This window comes from Nerophis ophidion, linkage group LG17 (genome assembly GCF_033978795.1).
Source record: "Nerophis ophidion isolate RoL-2023_Sa linkage group LG17, RoL_Noph_v1.0, whole genome shotgun sequence".
NCBI lineage: Eukaryota > Metazoa > Chordata > Actinopteri > Syngnathiformes > Syngnathidae > Nerophis > Nerophis ophidion.
In genome coordinates this window covers 35527759-35553617 of record NC_084627.1, presented here as the reverse complement: position 1 = coordinate 35553617, position 25859 = coordinate 35527759, and the positions used below count along the sequence as shown (strand labels likewise).

The following is a 25859-nucleotide window of genomic DNA, read 5'->3' as shown; positions in this document are numbered from 1 at the left end:
TTATGGTATTGCTGTGTATTGTTTTGTTGGATTGATTAATAAAAAAAAAAAATGAAAATGAAAAAGAAAATGCATTAACAAAATGCTTCACATACGTAAATATACAAGTGTGAAAATGTTTATAATGGGGCATGAGGCCTCCAGATAAAATCCTATTAAGGGCTTCATTTTTGTCTGGAGCGGCCCTGAGTTCGCTTATCTGACACACTGCCTTTGTGGGGCGGACAATACATCAGAAAGACATTATATATCATTGATAAAGTAATGACATAAATTACAACATGTCTGCCTGTACCTAGTATTTTAAAGATGAAATGAGAGATTTGAAGTATGAACATCTTAAGGTTTTTTTCTGTTGCGCTGTGATGACTGCGTTGCCGAACACATTGTGTCTGTGTTTCAGAAAAATGCAGCTGGTGGATTCTTTTCAAAAATCAAAATTGGTCCCATGCCTAGACGACAAAAGGTAAACGAACGCTCCTCCAGCCTCCGCCTAAATACGGGCCTCAGTAGAGTAATTTGGTGGATAATTGCTTTTTCTTTCAACCAGTGCTTGGATGCATTTTTCGTCTTTCAATGAACTTGTTGTAAGGCTTACCGATAAAACTATATTACATATTCACTTTTCCTTTGTAGAAGTAAGTCATTTTTGTTATGATTAATTTTGCACCATCAGCTTTTTTAATATGAAGCCATAAGGGAATGGAACGACCTCACAATAAACTTGAAAAGTCTAACAGATTACGCTTCATTCACAATTGAAGTTAAAAAGTGGCTTTGGAGAAATCAAAACTGCTCACACGGTCACTAAGGTGGCCACTATGTTTGACAGATCAACTTAATGTGTATTATATTTATCCATGACAGCATTTTTGGTGAAAATTGTGAGGTACAGTGGGGCAAAAAAGTATTTAGTCAGCCACCGATTGTGCAAGTTCTCCCACTTAAAATGACGACAGAGGTCTGTAATTTTCATCATAGGTACACTTCAACGGTGAGAGACAGAATGTGATAAAAAAAAATCTGGGAATTCACATTGTAGGAATTTTAAATAATTTATATGTAAATTATGGAGGAAAATAAGTATTTGGTCAACCATTCAAAGCTCTCACTGATGGAAGGAGGTTTTGGCTCAAAATCTCACGATACATGGCCCCATTCATTCTTTCCTTAACACGGATCAATCGTCCTATCCCCTTAGCAGAAAAACGGCCCCAAAGCATGATGTTTCCACCCCCATGCTTCACAGTAGGTATGGTGTTCTTGGGATGCAACTCAGTATTCTTCTTCCTCCAAACACGGCAAGTTGAGTTTATACCAAAATGGATACATGGATGATACAGCAGAGGATTGGGAGAATGTCATGTGGTCAGATGAAACCAAAATAGAACTTTTTGGTATAAATTCAACTTGTCGTGCTTGGAGGAAGAAGAATACTGAGTTGCATACCAAGAACACCACACCTACTGTGAAGCATGGGGGTGGAAACATCATGCTTTGGGGCTGTTTTTTTGCTAAGGGGACAGGACGATTGATCCGTGTTAAGGAAAGAATGAATGGGGCCATGTATCGTGAGATTTTGAGCCAAAACCTCCTTCCATCAGTGAGAGCTTTGAATGGTTGACCAAATACTTATTTTCCACCATAATTTACGAATAAGTCATTTAAAATTCCTACAATTTGAATCCCTGGATTTTCTTTTCATATTCTGTCTCTCACAGTTGAAGTGTACCTATGATGAAAATTACAGACCTCTGTCATCATTTTAAGTGGGATAACTTGCACAATCGGTGGCTGACTAAATACTTTTTTGCCCCACTGAATGCGTGTTAAAATCATGGTTGTTTTTACAAATGATGACAGATGGAAACAAGAGCATGTATTGTCTTTGTGTGATGATGTAAATGAGGTGTGGTAGTATTGTATATTAAGTATGTGTCCATGAAAGGGCCTTTTATGACTTTTCTTAATTTGATTACTTGCTATAGTATGATTTAATTGTCATCACTTTATTGCATGATTTTTGTATCTCTTTAATTTAGGTAGCCAGGGACTGCGGATGGAAATTAGCTATTTAGCTGTAATCTGGTACAGAACATAACTGTCTTTGAGCTTAATGTTTCTGTGCATTGTCCCTTCAAATAAAGACTAAACTAAAGTAATTTGTCCATATTTTATTAGATTATATTAATGATGACATGCATTTTTATTTGCAAAGTGTACTTTGTAACACCTAGTGAGTAACCCCATACTTTTTTTTTTTATTACAGTGATACTGAGTAAAAGAATGCTTTCTTTATTAACCGCATTGTTGATTTTTGTTCAAAAGAGTTGGAGAAATTAGATGAAATTGTCCATTATTGTTTTAACTGTGGTAAAATATTTCCCTCAGAGCCGAGGATCCCGACACGATACCCCAAATCTCCACCCCTATGAAATGACCAATGATGGAGTAGTAGCCAGAGGTATGTCAACTCTATTGATGTTGTATAGAAGTGTATCAGCAATATCTGCGTCATTTGCTTTTAAAAATAATTTAATTAAAATATGACTTTTTGTACCCCATTTTTAGACAATGCTGAATGTATTTCAGTGGAAATAGTTATAATTATCCTAGCAATCATGCGGCTCTTAACTCTGTTATGAGAGTAGCGTATGTGTTTGTGTGGCCCTTTAAGATATGACAGCATGTAAGGTGAGTGACGTCAGTGAGGGGGTGGGCGAGAGAGGTGAGGGAGCGGTAACAGTGAGTCATACTTGCCAACCTTCAGACCTCCGAATTCGGGAGATTGGGGTGGGGGGCGGGGTTTGGTAGTAGCGGGGTGTATATTGTAGCATCTCGGAAGAGTTAGTGCTGCAAGGGGGTCTGGGTATTTGTTCTGTTGTGTTACGGTGCGGATGTTCTCCCGAAATGTGTTTGTCATTCTTGTTTAGTGTGACGTATATTTGTAACTGTCTTAAAGTTGTTTTGTGACCTGTATGGCTGTTGATCAAGTATGCCTTGGATTCACTCATGTGTGTCTGAAAAAGCCGCATATAATATGTGACTGGGCAGATACGCTTTTTGTATGAAGGAAAAGCGGACGTGACGACAGGTTGTAGAGGACGTTAAAGGCAGTGCCTTTAAGGCAAGCCCCCAATATAGTTGTCCGGGTGGAAATCGGGAGAAACTCGGGAGAATGGTTGCCCCGGGAGATTTTCGGGAGGGGCACTGAAATTCGGGAGTCTCCCAGAAAAATTGGGGGGGTTGGCAAGTATGCAGTGAGTGCGTGCAGGTGCTAGTAGCTTGGTGGATAGCTGCGTGCAAGACGCCAATAAAGTCACAAAGTTGTAACAAACTGCCGGCTTCGTCATTCACCTTCGAGTCCGGAGCTGTAAAGACACACTGCTGGGTAAAGTGAAGGGTGTTACCCCCGAAGTACACCGGCCCTGGAGCATCGTCTCCCTTGCGCTCCTCGACTACTGTCTGGGAGCCGGAACCGGGAAAGGTGTAACAACTCTATTAGTGCCTTAGTGTTTACCATGAAGTCTTTATTTCGACAGCTCCTCGCAGTAAACTTGTCTGAGTGCAAACTGAGGCAGTATTTGTCATTGTTAAAATTTTCGGCGAATCTAAATTTATGACCAATAAGAACGCAATAAACAGGGACGGAATTTTACCCGGCAAATATAAACAAAAGAAAACACTGACGGAAAGCGATAATCGAGACAATAAAAAAACAAGCAAACTGGGCGGTAGGTAAAGGAAAAATATCCGCGTTTGGTGACACGCTGGCTTCAGTATTTGCACGTCCTTTTCTGATTCACTGCAAAAAGTCTGTCTTCAAAAACAAGAGAAAAAAATACAAAAATGAGGGGTATTTTATTTGAACTAAGCAAAATTATCTACCAATAGAACAAGACAATTTGGCATATCAAGACTTTCCAAAACAAGTAAAATTGGCTAACCTCTATGAACCCCAAAATTCCTTAAAATAAGAATATTCTCACTAATAAGTAGAAAAAAAAGTTGGTAGAAAAAAGAGAGACCTTTTTGCTTCGTATGTTTAAAAAGGAAATTTTACATGTAGACATCATTTTTACAAACCCCGTTTCCATATGAGTTGGGAAATTGTGTTAGATGTAAATATAAACGGAATACAATGATTTGCAAATCATTTTCAACCCGTATTCAATTGAATGCACTACAAAGACAAGATATTTGATGTTCAAACTGATAAACATTTTTATTTTTGTAAATAATCATTAACTTTACAATTTGATGGCAGCAACACGTGACAAAGAAGTTGGGAAAGGTGGCAATGAATACTGACAAAGTTGAGGAATGCTCATCAAACACTTATTTGGAACATCCCACAGGTGTGCAGGCTAATTGGGAACAGGTGGGTGCCATGATTGGGTATAAAAACAGCGTCCCAAAAAATGCTCAGTCTTTCACAAGAAAGGATGGGGCGAGGTACACCCCTTTGTCCACAACTGCGTGAGCAAATAGTCAAACAGTTTAAGAACAACCTTTCTCAAAGTGCAATTGCAAGAAATTTAGGGATTTCAACATCTACGGTCCATAATATCATCAAAAGGTTCAGAGAATCTGGAGAAATCACTCCACGTAAGCGGCATGGCCCGAAACCAACATTGAATGACCGCAACCTTCGATCCCTCAGAAGGCACTGTATCAAAAACCGACATCAATCTCTAAAGGATATCACCACATGGGCTCAGGAACACTTCAGAAAACCACTGTCACTAAATACAGTTCGTCGCTACGTCTGTAAGTGCAAGTTAAAGCTCTACTGTGCAAAGCGAAAGCCATAAAACAAGAATGGGAAAGAATTCCACTTTCAAAGCTTCAACAATTAGTTTCCTCAGTTCCCAAATGTTTATTGAGTGTTGTTAAAAGAAAAGGTGATGTAACACAGTGGTGAACATGCCCTTTCCCAACTACTTTGGCACGTGTTGCAGCCATGAAAAGTTAATTATTATTTGCAAAAAAAAATTAAGTTCATGAGTTTGAACATCAAATATGTTGTCTTTGTAGTGCATTCAATTGAATATGGGTTGAAAATTATTTGCAAATCATTCTATTCGTTTATATTTACATCTAACACAATTTGCCAACTCATATGGAAACGGGGTTTGTATGTCCAGAACTATGAAATAAGTGCCAATGTATTCAGCATTAGAGAGGCCTTTTAATAAAGGGGGGTATCCGCCCAACTTTCTGAGAAGGACTGGTCTAGTGTGAATTGTTCTTTAACTCCGGAACCTGGTGAGAAAGAAGATGACTCAGATCCAAGATCTAAGAAGGTTGAAGACTGGAAACACAGTTTGACACAGACTTCCTCATTGACACGTGTCCAATTAGCACCAGTTGGTGTATTCAAACAGTCTCAAAGCTCTGGATTCTTCTCAGCAATATTGCCAGCTATGACTCCTGCTAGTCAGTGTAGTCCACACTCCCAGTCACTCACTTCTAAAGTGTACCGTGTGAAATCCGTGTGCCTGTGTATTCTCTTGCCAGATGGTAATATTTCATGCTGATTTTTCCATCAGAGTCCCTACCGATGGACACCCCGGTATATGACAGGACCTATGCAGATCCAGACCAGATCAGGAACTCCACAGTGGACCGGGAACAGCTCTTTCTGGAGGACGAAGAATTGGGTTCTGGAAATTTCGGTACAGTCAGCAAGGGCATTTACAAGACCAGAACGTAAGACTTCTGCTTTCACACCTCTCTGCGCAATCTGCACACAATCTTTCAAACTCAAAGAGCAGAATTATAGTCTTGAAGCAAGAAATGCTGCAGCTGTGTCCACTCTGCTCCAATGTTGCTAGAACAAAAGTATAGGACTGGGTTCATCTTTCATGGCGTGTTGTGATTATTACTTTTGAAAGCGTCGACATCTAAGGTTGAATTTGTGCTGCGAACACTTGCATCAATATAGACATGCGATACACGTACTTAACCAAAAGAACATCAGATAAAAGCTCCACCAAACCAATTTCAGACTCAGAAATACTCAGTACTTTATTAATCACCGAGGAAATATACAGTGGGGCAAAAAAGTATTCAGTCAGCCACCGATTCTGCAAGTTCTCCCACTTAAAATGATGACAGAGGTCTTTAATTTTCATCATAGGTACACTTCAACTGTGAGAGACAGAATGTGGAAAAAAATCCATGAATTCACATTGTAGGAATTGTAAAGAATTTATTTTTAAATTATGGTGGAAAATTAGTATTTGGTCAACCTTTCAAGGCTCTCACTGATGGAAGGAGGTTTTGGCTAAAAATCTCACGATACATGGCCCCATTCATTCTTTCCTTAACACGGATCAATCGTCCTGTCCCCTCAGCAGAAAAACAGGCCCAAAGCATGATGTTTCCACCCCCATGCTTCGCAGTAGGTATGGTGTTCTTGGGATGCAACTCAGTATTCTTCTTCCTCCAAACACGACGAGTTGAGTTTATACCAAAATGGATACATGGATGATACAGCAGAGGATTGGGAGAACGTCATGTGGTCAGATGAAACCAAAATAGAACTTTTTGGTATAAACTCAACTCGTCGTGCTTGGAGGAAGAAGAATACTGAGTTGCATCCCAAGAAAACCATACCTACTAGAGATGCGCGGATAGACAATAATATCATCCGCAACCGCATCACCAAAGTCGTCATCCACCCGCTGTCCACCCGAACCAACATTTTATCAGAACCGCAACCGCCCGCCACCCGCCCGTTAAAATACAACAGAGGTCGGCCACCTTTACCACTCCAAGAGCTATTAAAACCCGTTTCACAGAGTAGAGAAGACAACGGGAGCCGCTGACGTTTTCCCGAAAAACCGATGGTGTTCATCCTGATGACAAGAATAAGGGCGTGTTGTGAAGCCATTGCCTTTGACAGCTACAACAACATGTATAAACCGATTTTAAATCCAGCAACATATTGTAAGCAGCTTCCGCAATTACACGTACAAGATTGAAAGGCATACTGGGTGACACAGAGTACACTGATGGTTGTGATATAAACAACTTTAACACTTTAATATGTGCCACACCGTGAAGCCACACCAAACAAGAATGACAAACACATTTCGGGAGAACATCCTCACAGTAACACAACATAAAGGCAACACAACAAATACCCAGAATCCTTTGCATCCATGACACTTCCTGACTGTTTTATACACCCCGCGCCACCAACCCTATCCACCTAACCGACGTACGGTGGGTGGGGATGGGTTTGCTGCTAGCGGGGTGTATAAAATAGTCAGGATTTGTCATGGGTGCAAAGGATTCTGGGTATTTGTTGTGTTGCGTTTATGTTGTGTTACTGTGAGGATGTTCTCCCGAAATGTGTTCGTCATTCTTCTTTGGTGTGGCTTCACAGCGTGGCGCATAATACTAAGACTGTTAAAATTGTTTATATCACAACCATTAGTGTACTCTGTGTCACCCAGTATGCCTTGCAGTCGTGTGAGTGTGTCTGCGGAAGCCACGCACAACAAGTTGCTGAACTAACAAGCAGATCGTACATGTTGTAGAAGGCTACAAAGCCAATGGCTTCATAGCACACCCTAATACTTATTAACTGGGTGACTGCCGGCTGTCATTCTAGAGACTGTTTGTGTCTCCTATTATCTTCTTCGCTTTGTGACACGGGTCCTAAATGGCTCTTTGAATGGTAAAGGATGCCCATCCCTGAAACATGTATATCAAATATTTCCGAATGGTTCAACCGCTACCCGCCCGAGTCTAATTAAAATCTATTTTTTCGTCATTTCACCCGCCCGACCCGCGGTTTCTCCGCGGACTCCACGGATGAGACCGCAAACCGCGCATCTCTAATACTTATTGTGAAGCATGGGGGTGGAAACATCATGCTTTGGGGCTGTTTTTCTGCTAAGGGGACAGGACGATTGATCCGTGTTAAGGAAAGAATGAATGGGGCCATGTATCGGGAGATTTTGAGGCAAAATCTCCTTCCATCAGTGAGAGCTTTGAATGGTTGACCAAATACTTATTTTCCACCATAATTTACAAACAAATTCTTTAAAATTCCTACAATGTGAATTCCTGGATTTTCTTTTCACATTCTGTCTCTCACAGTTGAAGTGTACCTATGATGAAAATTACAGACCTCTGTCATCATTTTAAGTGGGAGAACTTGCACAATCGGTGGCTGACTAAATACTTTTTTGCCCCACTGTATTAGGAACACAGAAGACATTTCAAAGCACAAACACTTAGAAACGTTGAAAACAAGTCAGAGAGCAGTATACAGTATGTAAAAAACACTCATGTAACAAACTTAGCAGCGTTTGGAAGATAACACTTAGCCCTTCCAATGCTACACACTAGGGTTGTATTAGTATAGTACCGCGATACTAATGAATCATATTCGGTACTGCACCGCCTCTGAATAGTACCCGTCCACCACAACCACAAATGTAATTTATTGCTTGCATCAAGTCTAATAACTGTGGAACAACAAGTTTGCAAGCTAATAACAATGTCAACTATCCATCCATCCATCCATTTTCTACCGCTTATTCCCTTTTGGGGTCGCGGGGGGCGCTGGCGCCTATCTCAGCTACAATCGGGCGGAAGGCGGGGTACACCCTGGACAAGTCGCCACCTCATCGCAGGGCCAACACAGATAGACAGACACCATTCACACTCACATTCACACCCTAGGGCCAATTTAGTGTTGCCAATCAACCTATCCCCAGGTGCATGTCTTTGGAAGTGGGAGGAAGCCGGAGTACCCGGAGGGAACCCACGCATTCACGGGGAGAACATGCAAACTCCACACAGAAAGATCCCGAGCCTGGATTTGAACCCAGGACTGCAGGACCTTCCCATTACTGATTTTAAAGAACACTTTTTTGGGGAATTATGCCTATCATTTACAATCCTTATGTAAGACAAGAACACATATGTTTGTCTTTTAAGTTAAAGTGTCAGGTTCAAACACTGATGACATCTATTAAACAAGACAAGAAACAAGGAATTAAACAGAGACAGAATTAAATTTATCTCAATGAGGAGAAACGCGTAGACACTGTAACCCTTGTACAGTGTCTAAACACGCTCTGACGAAAGATTGTGCGTTTCCTCTTTTATTCGGACTTTCTCTGATTACATGGCAACAGCTGTTTTTAAGGGACGGGGTCGTAAACCATCGTCTTTGGGTACAGAAAAGTTCAAAGAAAAGGTCGTAAAACAGTTCAAAGAAGCGGTGCCTGGAGGGGAGTCTGGTCATACTTCCTCTTCGCTTTTGTAGTTCTTGGGTCAAGACAATATCTTTCTGTTGATTACAATACATGAAAGAAACAGAACATCTTCACGTTGCTTGTTATTTATCAGGTTTTATAGTCGAAATAGATTCAATGGTTTCGTTGTAGACTTTTTGGATGGATATTTATTGGGTTTTATGGTCAAAATAGATGCAATGGTTCCATGGTAGACTTTTTGGATGGTTATTTATTGGGTTTTATGGTCGAACTAGACGCAATGGTCACGTTGTAGACTTTTGGATGGCTATTTAACAGGTTTTATGTTCGAAATAGATGCAATAGTTCCATTGTAGACTTTTTGGATTGTTATTTATGGGGCTTTATGGTCGAAATAGATACAATGGTTCCATTGTAAACTTTTTGGATGGTTATTTAACAGGTTTTATGGTCGAAATAGATTCAATGGTTTCGTTGTAGACTTTTTGGATGGATATTTATTGGGTTTTATGGTCGAAATAGATGCAATGGTTCCATTGTAGACTTTTTGGATGGTTATTTATGGGGTTTTATGGTCGAAATTGATGCAATGGTTCCATTTTAGACATTTTGGATGGATATTTATTGGGTTTTATGGTCGAAATAAATGCAATGGTTCCATTGTAGACTTTTTGGATGGATATTTATTGGGTTTGATGTTCAAAATAGATGCAATGGTTCCATGGTAGACTTTTTGGATGGTTATTTATTAGGTTTTATGGTCGAACTAGACGCAATGGTCACGTTGTAGACTTTTTGGATGGTTATTTATTGGGTTTTATGGACGAAATAGATGCAATGGTTCCATTTTAGACTTTTTGGATGGTTATTTATTGTGTTTTATGGTCGAACTAGACGCATTGGTCCTGTTGTAGACTTTTTGGATGGTTATTTAACAGGTTTTATGTTTGAAATAGATGCAATAGTTCCATTGTAGACTTTTTGGATGGTTATTTATGGGGTTTTATGGTCGAAATAGATACAATGGTTCCATTGTAAACTTTTTGGATGGTTATTTAACAGGTTTTATGGTCGAAATAGATGCAATGGTTCCATTGTAGACTTTTTGGATGGTTATTTATGGGGTTTAATGGTCAAAATTGATGCAATGGTTCCATTTTAGACTTTTTGGATGGTTATTTCTTGGGTTTTATGGTCAAAATAGATGCAATGGTTCCATGGTAGACTTTTTGGATGGTTATTTATTGGGTTTTATGGTCGAAATAGATGCAATGGTTCCCATGTAGACATTTTGGATGGTTATTTATTGGGTTTTATGGTCGAAATAAATGCAATGGTTCCATTGTAGACTTTTTGGATGGTTATTTATTGGGTTTTATGGTCAAAATAGATGCAATGGTTCCATGGTAGACTTTTTGGATGGTTATTTATTGGGTTTTATGGTCGAAATAAAAGCAATGGTTACATTGTAGACTTTTTGGATGGATATTTCTTGGGTTTTATGGTCGAAATTGATGCAGTGGTTCCATTTTAGACTTTTTGGATGGTTATTTATTGGGTTTTATGGTCGAAATAAATGCAATGGTCCCGTTGTAGACTTTTTGGATGGTTATTTAACAGGTTTTATGGTCAAAATGGATGCAATGGTTCCATTGTAGACTTTTTGTATGGTTATTTATTGGGTTTTATGTTCAAAATAGATGCAATGGTTCCATGGTAGACTTTTTGGATGGTTATTTATTGGGTTTTATGGTCGAAATTGATGCAATAGTTCCATTTTAGACTTTTGGGATTGTTATTTCTTGGGTTTTATGGTTGAAATAGATACAATGGTTCCGTTGTAAACTTTTTGGTCGGTTATTTATTGGGTTTTATGGTCGAAATAGATGCAACGGTTCCATTGTAGACTTTTTGGATGGTTATTTCTTGGTTTTATGGTTGCAACGGTTCCATTGTAGACTTTTTGGATGGTTATTTCTTGGGTTTTATGGTCGAAATAGATGCAATGGTTCCATTGTAGACTTTTTGGATGGTTATTTATTGGGTTTTATGGTCGAACTAAACGCGATGGTCCTGTTGTAGACTTTTTGAATGGTTATTTATTGGGTTTTATGGTCAAAATAGATTCAATGGTCCCATTGTAGACCTTTTGGATGGTTATTTATGGGGTTTTATGGTCGAAATTGATGCAATGGTTCCATTTTAGACTTTTTGGATTGTTATTTCTTGGGTTTTATGGTTGAAATAGATACAATGGTTCCGTTGTAAACTTTTTCGTCGGTTATTTATTGGGTTTTATGGTCGAAATAGATGCAATGGTTCCATTGTAGACTTTTTGGATGGTTATTTCTTGGGTTTTATGGTCGAAATAGATGCAATGGTTCCATTGTAGACTTTTTGGATAATTATTTATTGGGTTTTATGGTCGAACTAGACGCGATGGTCCGGTTGTAGACTTTTTGGATGGCTATTTAACAGGTTGTATGTTCGAAATAGATGCAATAGTTCCATTGTAGACTTTTTGGATTGTTATTTATGGGGTTTTATGGTCGAAATAGATACAATGGTTCCATTGTAAACTTTTTGGATGGTTATTTAACAGGTTTTATGGTCGAAATAGATGCAATGGTTCCATTGTAGACTTTTTGGATGGTTATTTATGGGGTTTAATGGTCGAAATTGATGCAATGGTTCCATTTTAGACTTTTTGGATGGTTATGTATTGGGTTTTATGGTCAAAATAGATGCAATGGTTCCATTTTAGACTTTTTGGATGGTTATTTATTGGGTTTTATGGTCAAAATAGATGCAATGGTTCCATGGTAGACTTTTTGGATGGTTATTTATTGGGTTTTATGGTCGAAATAGATGCAATGGTTCCCCTGTAGACATTTTGGATGGATATTTTTTGGGTTTTATGGTTGAAATAAATGCAATGGTTCCATGGTAGACTTTTTGGACGGTTATTTTTTGGGTTTTATGGTCGAAATAAATGCAATGGTTCCATTGTAGACTTTTTGGATGGATATTTCTATGGTTTTATGGTCAAAATAGATGCAATGGTTCCATTTTAGACTTTTTTGGATGGTTATTTATTGGGTTTTATGGTTGAAATAAATGCAATGTTCCCGTTGTAGACTTTTTGGATGGTTATTTAACAGGTTTTATGGTAAAATGGATGCAATGGTTCCATTGTAGACTTTTTGTATGGTTATTTATTGAGTTTGATGTTCAAAATAGATGCAATGGTTCCATGGTAGACTTTTTGGATGGTTATTTCTTGGGTTTTATGGTTGAAATAGATGCAATGGTTCCATTGTAGACTTTTTGGATAATTATTTATTGGGTTTTATGGTCGAACTAGACGCGATGGTCCGGTTGTAGACTTTTTGGATGGCTATTTAACAGGTTGTATGTTCGAAATAGATGCAATAGTACCATTGTAGACTTTTTGGATTGTTATTTATGGGGTTTTATGGTCGAAATAGATACAATGGTTCCATTGTAAACTTTTTGGATGGTTATTTAACAGGTTTTATGGTCGAAATAGATGCAATGGTTCCATTGTAGACTTTTTGGATGGTTATTTATGGGGTTTTATGGTCAAAATAGATGCAATGGTTCCATTTTAGACTTTTTGGATGGTTATTTATTGGGTTTTATGGTCAAAATAGATGCAATGGTTCCATGGTAGACTTTTTGGATGGTTATTTATTGGGTTTTATGGTCAAAATAGATGCAATGGTTCCCATGTAGACATTTTGGATGGATATATCTTTGGTTTTATGGTCAAAATGGATGCAATGGTTCCATGGTAGACTTTTTGGACGGTTATTTATTGGGTTTTATGGTCGAAATAAATGCAATGGTTCTATTGTAGACTTTTTGGATGGATATTTCTTGGGTTTTATGGTCAAAATAGATGCAATGGTTCCATGGTAGACTTTTTGGATGGTTATTTAACAGGTTTTATGGTCAAAATGGATGCAATGGTTCCATTGCAGACTTTTTGTATGGTTATTTATGGGGTTTAATGGTCGAAATTGATGCAATGGTTCCATTCTAGACTTTTTGGATGGTTATGTATTGGGTTTTATGGTCAAAATAGATGCAATGGTTCCATTTTAGACTTTTTGGATGGTTATTTATTGGGTTTTATGGTCAAAATAGATGCAATGGTTCCATGGTAGACTTTTTGGATGGTTATTTATTGGGTTTTATGGTCGAAATAGATGCAATGGTTCCCATGTAGACATTTTGGATGGATATTTCTTTGGTTTTATGGTCAAAATGGATGCAATGGTTCCATGGTAGACTTTTTGGACGGTTATTTATTGGGTTTTATGGTCGAAATAAATGCAATGGTTCCATGGTAGACTTTTTGGACGGTTATTTATTGTGTTTTATGTTCAAAATAGATGCAATGGTTCCATGGTAGACATTTTGGATGGTTATTCATTGGGTTTTATGGTCAAAATAGATGCAATGGTCCCATTGTAGACTTTTTGGATGGTTATTTTTTGGGTTTCATATTTGAACTAGACGCAATGGTCCCGTTGTAGACTTTTTGAATGGTTATTTATTGGGTTTTATGGTCGAAATAGATGCACTGGTTCCATGGTAGACTTTTTGGATGGTTATTTATTGGGTTTTATGGTCGAAATAGATGCAATGGTTCCATGGTAGACTTTTTGGATGGTTATTTATTGGGTTTTATGGTCGAAATAGATGCACTGGTTCCATGGTAAACTTTTTGGATTGTTATTTTTTGGGTTTTATATTTGAAGTAGACGCAATGGTCCCGTTGTAGACTTTTTGGATGGTTATTTATGGGGTTTTATGGTCGAATTTGATGCAATGGTTCCATTTTAGACTTTTTGGATTGTTATTTATGGGGTTTTATAGTCGAAATAGATGCAATGGTTCCATTGTAGACTTTTTGGATGGTTATTTGTTGGTTTTTTGGTTGCAACGGTTCCATTGTAGACTTTTTGGATGGTTGTTTATTGGGTTTTAGGTCAAAACAGAGGCAATGGTTCCATTGTATACTTTTTGGACGGTTATTTATTTGGTTTTATGGTTGAAATAGATGCAATGGTTCTGTTTTAGACTTCTATTTACAAGTTACAATAGGGTAAATTCCCAAAAATGTGCAGTTCCCCTTTAAAGGTAACCCTCGTGGTTATGAACACCTTTTTGTAAAATCCTAGAATACAAATATTGAGAGGCTGACTATTTACTATTTGACATGAAATACTCTTACTTCAAAATCAACTGTTTTACTCCAGAGAAGACTCTGTAGGTGAGTTCTGATTCTGAGTGTGTTACTTTCCATACCACAATTTGAGAGACAGCACTCACTGCTGGCGAGATATAATGAGCGCGACAATAAAGCAAATTAATGTCCACTTACTTGTTCCCCGTTTGTGCTTCATCAAAGGAATAGCATACACAAGCTGAAGCACAATCACGCTTACACTATTCCACCTTGTGCGCTAGGACAGCACAGCCGGTCGCGGTCAAAATCCTGAAAAATGAGGACGACAGCCCGCTCGTCTGTGAGGAGATGCTGCGAGAAGCAAACGTCATGCAGCAGCTGGACAATCCGTACATCGTGCGGATGATCGGTATTTGTGAGGCAGAGAGCCTCATGCTGGTGATGGAGCTGGCCGAGCTCGGTCCACTTCACAAGTTTCTGCAGAAAAACAAGTATGTGTTTCTACTCTACTCGCTACAATAAAACTAAAACACTAAGGGCAATAATAGCATGTATTATTAGTGGGCGTGTTGCATGTGATTTACTAACATTGAGTGTGAAATTGAAAAGTGCTGCAGATCGCTTTATTTAAAGGCCTGCTGAAACCCACTACTACCGACCACGCGGTCTGATAGTTTATATATCAATGATGAAATATTAACATTGCAACACATGCCAATACGGCCTTTTTAGTTTACTAAATTGCAATTTTGAAAACGTTGCGGTATGATGTGTGCGTTTGACGTTTCGTGTTGTAGCGGACATTACTTTCCAGCCCGATCCAAGCTAAAAGTAGTCTGCTTCAACCGCATAATTACACAGTATTCTGGACATCTGTGTTGCTGAATCTTTTGCAATTTGTTCAATTAATAATGGAGAAATCAAAGTGGAAAGATGGAGGTGGGAAGCTTTTAGCCTTTAGCCACACAAACACACGGTGATTCCTTGTTTAAAATTCCAGAATGTGAAGCTTTATTATGGATCAGAGCGGTCAAGCGAACATGGATCCCGACTACATGTCAACCGGCAGTTTTCGGTGAGAAAATTGTGGTAATAAGTCAGCTCTTACCGGAAACACCAGCGGAGCTTCGTCCTGCTGCAGCGCGTGACTTCCCTCAGAGACTCTGGCGTCAACACACCCGTGGCCACAACCCTCCGACTTTCAGGTACTATTTAATCTCAATAAAACAATAATAGGCAGATAAGGGATTTTCCAGAATTATCCTAGTAAATGTGTCTAATAACATCTGAATCGCTCCCACTGCAGTCGCCTTTTTCTTTTCTAGTCCTTCACTCTAAATTTCCTCATCTACGAATCTTTTATCCTCGCTCGAATTAATTGGGAAATTGTCGCTTTCTCGGTCCGAATAGCTTTAGCTGCTGCTGGCTATGATTGTAAACAATGTGAGGATGTTAGGAGCCCTACGACCGGTGACATCACGCACACATCGTCTGCTACTTCCGGTACAGGCAAGGCTTTTTTATTAGCGACCAAAAGTTGCAAACTTTATCGTCGATGTTCTCTACTAAATCCTTTCAGCAAAAATATGGCAATATCGTGAAATGATCAATTATGACACATAGAATGGACCTGCTATCCCCGTTTAAATAAGAAAATCTCATTTCAGTAGGCCTTTAAATGAGTATTTTTCATGAATACGGGGCTTTTACCACAGACACAATCCTTTTCTGCACGGTTATGTTATCATGTTCCTACCTGTGTGCCATGGCATGAACCAGCAGCACACATTTATAAAATCCAAAACCAGTGAAGTTGGCACGTTGTGTAATTCGAAAATAAAAACAGAAGACAATGATTTGCACATCTTTTTCAACTTATATTGAATTAGGTAGTCTGCAAAGACAAGATATTTAATGTTTGAACTGAGAAACTTGATTGTTTTTTTTCTGCAAATAATCATTAACTTAGAATATAATGGCAGCAACACATTGCAAAAAAGTTGGCATATGGGCATTTTTACCACTGTGTTACATGGCCTTTCCTTTTAAAAACACTCAGTAAACCTTTGGGAACTGAGGAGACCAATTTTTGAAGCTTTTCAGGTGGAATTCTTTCCCATTTATGCTTGATGTAAGGCTCAAGTTGTTCAACACTCTGGTTCACCCCCATACCATCACAGATGCTGGCTTTTGAACTTTGCGCCTATAACTATCTGGATGGTTCTTTTCCTCTTTGGTCCACTGTTTCCAAAAGCAATTTGAAATGTGTACTCGTCAGACCACAGAACACTTTTCCACTTTGCATCAGTCCAACTTAGATGAGCTCGGGCCCAGCGAACCAATATTCAATTGAATAGACTACAAAGACAAGATATTTAATGTTTGAACTGATAAACGTTGTTATTTTTTTGCAAATATTAGCTTATTTGGAATTTGATGCCTGGAACATGTTTCAGAAAAGCTGGCACAAGTGGTATAAAAGACAGAGGGTTGAGGAATGCTCATCAAACACTTATTTGGAACATCCCACAGGTGTGCAGGCTAATTGGGAACAGGTGGGTGCCATGATTGGGTACAAAAGCAGCTTCCGTGAAATGTTCAGTCATTCACAAACGAGGATGGGGCGAGGGTCACCACTTTGGACAAATGTGTGAGCTAATTAACAAACAAAAAATTTAAGAACAATATTTCTGGGGCTTCACGGTGGTAGAGGGGTTAGTGCGTCTGCCTCACAATACGAAGTTCCTGCAGTCCTGGGTTAAAATCCAGGCTTGGGATCTTTCTGTGTGGAGTTTGCATGTTCTCCCCGTGAATGCGTGGGTTCCCTCCGGGTACTCCGGCTTCCTCCCACTTCCAAAGACATGCACCTGGGGATAAGTTGATTGGCAACACTAAATTGGCCCTAGTGTGTGAATGTGAGTGTGAATGTTGTCTGTCTATCTGTGTTGGCCCTGCGATGAGGTGGCGACTTGTCCAGGGTGTACCCTGCCTTCCGCCCGATCGTAGCTGAGATAGGCGCCAGCGCCCCCCGCGACCCCGAAAGGGAATAAGCAGTAGAAAATGGATGGATAGATGGATTTCTCAACAAGCTATTGCAAGGAATTTAGGGATTTCACCGTCTACGGTCCGTAATATCATCAAAAGGTTCAGATAATCTGGCGTAATCACTGCAAGTACGTAGCAATGCCTGTGACCTTCGATCCCTCAGGCGGTACTGCATTAAAAAGAGACATCAGTGTGTAAAGGATATCACCAAATGGGCTCAGGAAAACTTCAGAAAACCACTGTCAGTAACTACAGTTGGTCGCTACATCTGTAAGCGCAAGTTAAAACTCAACTATGCAAAGCGAAAGCCATTTATCAACAACAGCCAGAAAACCCGCCGGCTTCGTTGGGCCCGAGCTCATCTAAGATGGACTGATGCAAAGTGGAAAAGTGTTCTGTGGTCTGACGAGTCCACATTTCAAATTGTTTTTCGAAACTGCGGACATTGTGTCCTCCGGAACAAAGAGGAAAATAACCATCTATTATAGGCGCAAGGTTCAAAAGCCAGCATCTGTGATGGTATGGGGGTGTATTAGTGCCCATGGCATGGGCAAAAATGTGTCCCCTTCAGTTCCCAAACGTCTACTGAGTGTTGTTAAAAGGAAAGGCCATGTAACACAGTGGTAAAAATGCCCAGGTGCCAAGTTTTTTGCAATGTGTTGCTGCCATTATATTCTAAATTAATGATTATTTGCCAAAAAAAAGTTAGTTTTCTCAGTTCGAACATTAAATATCTTGTCTTTGCAGTCTTTTCAATTGAATGTAAGTTGAAAAGGATTTGCAAATCATTGTATTCTGTTTTTATTTACCATTTATACAACGTGCCAACTTTACTGGTTTTTGTTCTTGCAAGTTAAAGATACATAACTGTTGATTGATGCTTTGCAGACAAATGAGCATCACAAACATCACTGAGCTGGTCCATCAAGTGTCCATGGGCATGAAGTACCTCGAGGAGCATAACTTTGTCCACAGAGATCTTGCTGCCAGGAATGTGCTGTTGGTCACGCGGCACTACGCCAAAATCAGCGACTTTGGTCTCTCCAAAGTAGTTGCTGATGACGAGAACTACTACAAGGTAACTGCTTCCAAGGACTTTTTATTTTTATTTAAAAACAACTCTTTTTTTTAAAAGCCTCTTAAGTGCAACCAATTAGTTATTTTTAGGAGTGTCCCTATTGGATACTGATATCAGATGAAGTTCTGATATCTAAAAAAGAACTTTAACATCGGCTTGACTCTAAAATCCACGAAACAGTCAGTTTAATTGTGCAACATCCAAATGTCGTCCAATAAGTGCACAAGTCAAGTTCTTTACAGAAGGAAAACCTTGCAGGAAATACCCTGCTATGAGCTGGCAGCTACACAACAGCTAAGCACAAAATAGCACACAAGCTACATAAATGTTCTTAATTGAACAATACTGCAGTCTGAAGCACATTTGTCATGTAAACAAGTATCGAATATTCATAGTTGTATATTACTATCCATCCACCCATTTTCTACCGCTTGTTCCTTTTGGGGTTGCGGGGGGTGCTGGAGCCTATTTCGGCTGCAATCGGGCGGAAGGCGGGGTACACCCTGGACAAGTCGCCACCTTATCACAGGGACAGAAACCAGATATAAAAGTCAGAATGTAATGTAGATGAAGAATAAACCTGAGTCAGAAAGAAGATATAAAAGTCAGAATGCAAGAAGATATAAAAGTCAGATTGCAGAATAAACCTGAATGCAGAATAAACCTGAGCTATAAAAGTCAGAATGCAGAATAAACCTGAATAAAGAATAAAGCTGAGATCTAAAAGTCTGATATAAAAGTCAGAATGCAGAATAAACCTAAATGAAGAGTAAAGCTGAGATATAAAAGTCAGAATGAAGAATAAAGCTGAGATATAAAAGTCAGAATGGAGAATAAACCTGAATGAAGAATAAAACTGAGATAAAAAAAAGTCAGAATGAAGAATAAACTTGAGATATAAGTCAGATATAAAAGTCAGAATGCAGAATAAACCTGAATGAAGAATAAAGCTGAGATATAAAAGTCAGAATGAAGAATAAAGCTGATATATAAAAGTCAAAATGCAGAATAAACCTGAATGAAGAATAAAGCTGAGATATAAAAGTCAGAATGAAGAATAAAGCTGAGATATAAGTCAGAATGAAGAATAAAGCTGATATATAAAAGTCAGAATGAAGAATAAAGCTGATATATAAAAGTCCGAATGAAGAATGAATATGAGATATAAAAGTCAGATATAAAAGTCAGAATGCAGAATGAAGCTGAGGTATAAAAGTCACGACGAAGAATAAACCTGAGACATACAAGTCGGAATTCAGAATAAACTTGAGACATAAAAGTCAGAATTCAGAATAAACCTGAGATATAAAAGTCAAAATGAAGAATAAACCTGAGATATAAAAGTCAGAATGAAGAATAGAGGAGTTGAGATATAAAAGTCAGAATGCAGAATAAACTTGAATGAAGAAAAAACCTGAGATATAAAAGTCAAAATGAAGAAGAAACCAGAGATATAAAAGTCAGAACGAAGAATAGAGGACCTGAGATATAAAAGTCAGATATAAAAGTCAGAATGCAGGATAAACCTGAATGAATAATAAAGCTGAGATATAAAAGTCAGAATGAAGAATAAAGCTGAGATATAAAAGTCAGATATAAAAGTCAAAATGCAGAATAAACCTGAATGAAGAATAAAGCTGAAATATAAAAGTCAGAATGAAGAATAAAGCTCAGATATAAAAGTCAGAATGAAGAATAAACTGAGATATAAAAGTCAGAATGCAGAATAAACCTAAATGAATAATAAAGCTGAGATATAAAAGTCAGAATGAAGAATAAAGCTGAGATATAAAAGTCAGATATAAAAGTCAAAATGCAGAATAAACCTGAATGAAGAATAAAGCTGAAATATAAAAGTCAGAATGAAGAATAAAGCTCAGATATAAAAGTCAGAATGAAGAATAAACTGAGATATAAAAGTCAGAATGCAGAATAAACCTGAATGAAGAATAAAGATGAGATATAAAAGTCAGAATGCAGAATAACCTGAATGAAGAATAAACCTGAGATATAAAAGTCAGAATGGAGAATAAACCTGAATGAAGAATAAAGCTGAGATGTAAAAGTCAGAATGAAGAATGAAGCTGAGATATAAAAGTCAGAATGAAGAATAAAGCTGAGATATAAAAGTCAGATCTAAAAGTCAGAATCCAGAATAAAGCTGAGATATAAAAGTCACGATGAAGAATAAACCTGAGACATACAAGTCAGAATTCAGAATAAACCTGAGATATAAAAGTCACGATGAAGAATAAACCTGAGACATACAAGTCAGAATTCAGAATAAACCTGAGACATAAAAGTCAGAATTCCGAATAAACCTGAGATATAAAAGTCAAAATGAAGAATAAACCTGAGATATAAAAGTCAGAATGAAGGATAGAGGAGCTGAGATATAAAAGTCAGATATAAAAGTCAGAATGCAGAATAAACCTGAGATATAAAAGTCAAAATGAAGAATAAGGCTGAGATATAAAAGTCAGAATGAAGAATGAAGCTGAAATATAAAAGTCAGAATGTAGAATAAGGCTGAGATAAAAAAAAGTCAGATATAAAACTCAGAATGCAGAATAAACCTGAATGAAGAATAAACCTGAGATATAAAAGTCAGAATGGAGAATAAACCAGAATGAAGAATAAACCTGAGATATAAAAGTCAGAATGAAGAATAAAGCTGAGATATAAAAGTCAAAATGAAGAATAAACCTGAGATAGAAAAGTCAGAATGAAAAATAGAGCTCAGATATAAAAGTCAGAATGCAGAATAAACTTGAATGAAGAATAAAGCTGAGATATAAAAGTCAGAATGAAGAATGAAGCTGAAATATAAAAGTCAGAATGAAGAATAAGGCTGAGATAAAAAAGTCAGATATAAAACTCAGAATGCAGAATAAACCTGAATGAAGAATAAACCTGAGATATAAAAGTCAGAATGGAGAATAAACCAGAATGAAGAATAAACTTGAGAAATAAAAGTCAGAATGGAGAATAAACCAGAATGAAGAATAAACCTGAGATATAAAAGTCAGAATGAAGAATAAAGCTGAGATATAAAAGTCACGATGAAGAATAAACCTGAGCCAAACAAGTCAAAATTCAGAATAAACCTGAGATATAAAAGTCAAAATGAAGAATAAACCTGAGATAGAAAAGTCAGAATGAAAAATAGAGCTGAGATATAAAAGTCAGATATAAAAGTCAGAATGCAGAATAAACTTGAATGAAGACTAAAGCTAAGATATAAAAGTCAGAATGCAGAATAAACCTAAATGAAGAATAAAGCTAAGATATAAAAGTCAGAATGCAGAATAAACCTAAATGAAGAATAAAGCTAAGATATAAAAGTCAGAATGAAGAATAAAGCTGAGATATAAAAATCAGAATGCAGAAAAAACCTAAATGAATAAAGCTTACATTTAAATGTCAGAATGCAGAATAATAGCTTATACTATATTACATACATGCATAATTATTATGGCCACTAGAACAATTACCATGCCTCTTCAACTTAAAGACACTATAAGGTCACTCCAAATGGTTAATAGAAAGTAGATTTGTGTTTTTCATAACTACCTTAGTTCTCTGTTTGAGTCAAAGTTGACCTGTGAAGTGAATTATAGTTATATAGCGCTTTTCTCTAGTGACTCAACGTACTTTTGCATAGTGAAACCCAATATCTAAGTTACATTTAAAGCAGTGTGGGTGGCACTGGGAGCAGGTGGGTGAAGTGTCCTGCCCAAGGACACAACGGCAGTGACTAGGATGGCGGAAGCGGAAATCGAACCTGTAACCCTCAAGTTGCTGGCATGGCCGCTCTACCAACCGAACTATAACGTCCCGGCTTGAAAGAGTTGTGTTTGTTCATTGTTGGATTACTTAAATTCTGTATTTGATGACATTTGTGGCAAAATTGTGGGAGGAATCTTTAAAAAAATGAAAATAACAACATCCAAACAAAGTCTGATCAACCAAAACTTTTACTACCCGCAACCCCCAACTTTACTTTCTATTTTTCCAAATTAGAAGACATATATCGTGTTGTACTGCTGAAAAACTTTAATGATCCACAAGGGAAATTGTTCCACACGGTAGCTCAGTTACAATGATGGAAAGTGTAAGGATGGAAAGCACAATGCAGATATAAATTGACTAAATATAGCGATATAAAATACAACATATATACGTAATATTTACATAATATATGTACAGTATATTATATATACTATATGTCTATCATATATACCAGGGGTCACCAACGCGGTGCCCGTGGGCACCAGGTGGCCCGTAAGAACCAGATGATTTTTTAAATTGTATTTATTTACTAGCAAGCTGGTCTCGCTTTGCTCGACATTTTTAATTCTAAGAGAGACAAGACTCAAATAGAATTTGAAAATCCAAGAAAATATTTTAAAGACTTGTTTAAATAAATTGATTTATTTTTTTACTTTGCTTCCTCTAACTTTCAGAAAGACAATTGAGGTGGCGACTTGTCCAGGGTGTACCCCGTCTTCCGCCCGATTGTAGCTGAGATAGGCACCAGCCCCACCTAAGACCCTAAAAGGGAATTAGCGGTAGAAAATGGATGGATGGATGGAATTTTAGAGAAAAAAATACAACCTTAAAAATGATTTTAGGACTTTTTTACCTTTTAAATTCGTTCCTCTTTTTTCCTGACAATTTAAATCAATGTTCAAGTAAATTTATTTTTTTATTGTAAAGAATAATAAATACATGAATTCTTCGTTTTAGCTTCTTTTTTTTTTTGACAAAGAATATTTGTAAAATATTTCTTCAACCTTATTATGATTGAAAATCAAAAACATTATTCTGGCAAATCTAGAAAATCTGTAGCATTAAATTAAAATTTTATTTCAAAGTCTTTTAAATTTTATTTTATTTTTTTGTTCTGGAAAATCCAGAAGAAATAATGATTTGTCTTTATTAGAAATATAGCTTGGTCCAATTTTTTATATGTTCTAACAAAGTGCAGATTGGATTTTAACCTATTTAAAACATGTCATCAAAATTCTAAAGAAAAATTACTAATGATGTTCCATAAATTCAATTTTAAATTTTTTCCAAAAGATTCAAATTAGCTAGTTTTTCTCTTAATTTTTTTTCGGTTGAATTTTGAATTTTAAAGAGTCGAAATTGAAGATAAACTATGTTTCAAAATTAAATTTTTATTTTTTTCGTGTTTTCTCCTCTTTTAAACCATTCAATTAAGTGTTTTTTTCATCATTTATTGTCTACAAAATACCTTCCGTAAAAGGAAAAAAAATGTACGACGGAATGACAGACAGAAATACCCATATTTTTTTTTATATATATAGATTTATTTATTAAAAGTAAATTGACCAAATTGGCTATTTCTGGCAATTTATTTAAGTGTGTATCAAACTGGTAGCCCTTCGCATTAATCAGTACCCAAGAAGTAGCTCTTGGTTTCAAAATGGTTGGTGACCCCTGGTATATACAATATATAACAATTACCATGTACAATGCCATCCATCCATTTTTTTACCGCTTATTCCCTTTTGGGGTTGCGGGGGGTGCTGGCGCCTATCTCAGCTACAACCGGGCGGAAGGCAGGGTACACCCTGGACAAGTCGCCACCTCATCACAGGGCCAACACAGATAGACAGACAACATTCACACTCACATTCACAATGTTATTCATGTAATAAAATGTGATGGATCTTCACCTTTTGGAGACTGAGTGAAATACTAGTTTCTCCTGACGCTGCACGACGTTCTTTGTTCAGGCCAAGAGACACGGCAAGTGGCCAGTAAAGTGGTACGCGCCCGAGTGCATCAATTTCTTCAAATTCTCCACCAAAAGTGACGTGTGGAGCTTTGGAGTGTTTATGTGGGAGGCGTACTCGTATGGAGAGAAGCCTTACAAGGTATGAAACTTCTTTTCAAAAACTGTCGGGGCAACAAGTACAGTAAAGAATATTTCCGTTCCTATGTAAGCTGCTTGTGTAAGCTTGGTCCCCTGAATACGAGTTGAGCATGCTGGGCATTGAGCTAAAAGCCCAAACTGTCACACTTGATGTCCGGCACAAGCTCTTAAGGTGCGAGGAAGTGATGTTTGCCAATGTACATATAGCACAGCCACACAGCTGGCCGGCCTGTATTACAAAACCCCAAAACCAGTGAAGTTGGCACCAGAGTTAATTTTGTTGACGAAAAATGTTCGTCATAGTTATCGTCAACGACCTTTTTTTTCTGACTAAAACGAGACAATAACGAAATAAAAAATAATTTACGTGGACTAAGACGCTGACGAGGTGTATTGACATATTCGTCAACGAATAAAAACGAGACGAAAATGTCTGCCAGAGACGAGATCCAATCGGAACTCATTTCGTTAGGAAGAGGCGGGAGGAGTTGGGAAGAGAACCAATCAGAGCGACGTGGTAAGGAAGTTACGTAAACGTAGTTTGCGTTTGAGACTGACCCGGGAATGCGCTGCAGAAGACAGCATGTCAACGTCGGGGAGGAAGAGGAGAGAGGACATATGGGGAAATTTTATATTTGACGTCAAAGATAACAAGACGCAGTGTAAGAAATGCAGCGCGAGGATTACGGGGAAAAACAACAAACTTGAAGCGACATTTACAGTCGAATCACCCCGAAATCCACACACAGGTAAGCATTTTCCACAACTCGCTCGACTTTATCCCGTTTATTACACGGCTTACTCGTGAAATACTAAATTTGAGACATGATTTTCATCAAAATACGGTGATTTTTCCGCTGTTTTGCTTTGACTTTCAGAAATTGAAGTTTACATATTACCCTTTAGTCGACTAAATCTACTTTAATTTTCGTCGACTATAATCTTATATTTCGTCAACTAAAACTAGACTAAAACTAAAACAATTTAAATAACTAAATTATGACTAAAACTAAATTACATTTTAGTCAAAAGACTATGACTAAAACTAAATCAAATTTTGCTGTCAAATCGTAAATAAAAACAGAATACAATGATTTGAAAATCCTTTTCAACTTATTTCCAATCGAATAGACTGCAAAGACCAGATATTTAACATTTGAACTGGACAACATTGTTTTTTTTGCAAATATTAACAAATTTTGAATTTGAGGTGAGGCCTGCAACATTTTTCAAAAAAGCTGGCACAAGTGGCAAAAACATTGAGAAAGTTGAGGAATGCTCATCAAACATGGAACATCCCACAGGTGAACAGGTTAATTGGGAACAGGTGTGTGCCATGATTGGGTATAAAAGCAGCTTCCATGATATGA

General features: G+C 37.6%; 1 protein-coding gene across 2 annotated transcripts in view; it reads left to right on the top strand.

Annotated features, from left to right (window-relative positions):
• syk (spleen tyrosine kinase) overlaps positions 1 to 25859 on the top strand; it is an 89904-nt gene that overhangs the window by 61871 nt on the left and 2174 nt on the right. For both annotated transcript variants that reach the window (XM_061876840.1, XM_061876839.1), the window contains exons 7-12: positions 404 to 466; positions 2393 to 2465; positions 5554 to 5713; positions 14743 to 14952; positions 18395 to 18584; positions 24350 to 24490. In XM_061876840.1, the coding sequence (XP_061732824.1) occupies positions 404 to 466; positions 2393 to 2465; positions 5554 to 5713; positions 14743 to 14952; positions 18395 to 18584; positions 24350 to 24490 (837 nt within the window). The remainder of the gene's footprint in view (positions 1 to 403; positions 467 to 2392; positions 2466 to 5553; positions 5714 to 14742; positions 14953 to 18394; positions 18585 to 24349; positions 24491 to 25859) is intronic.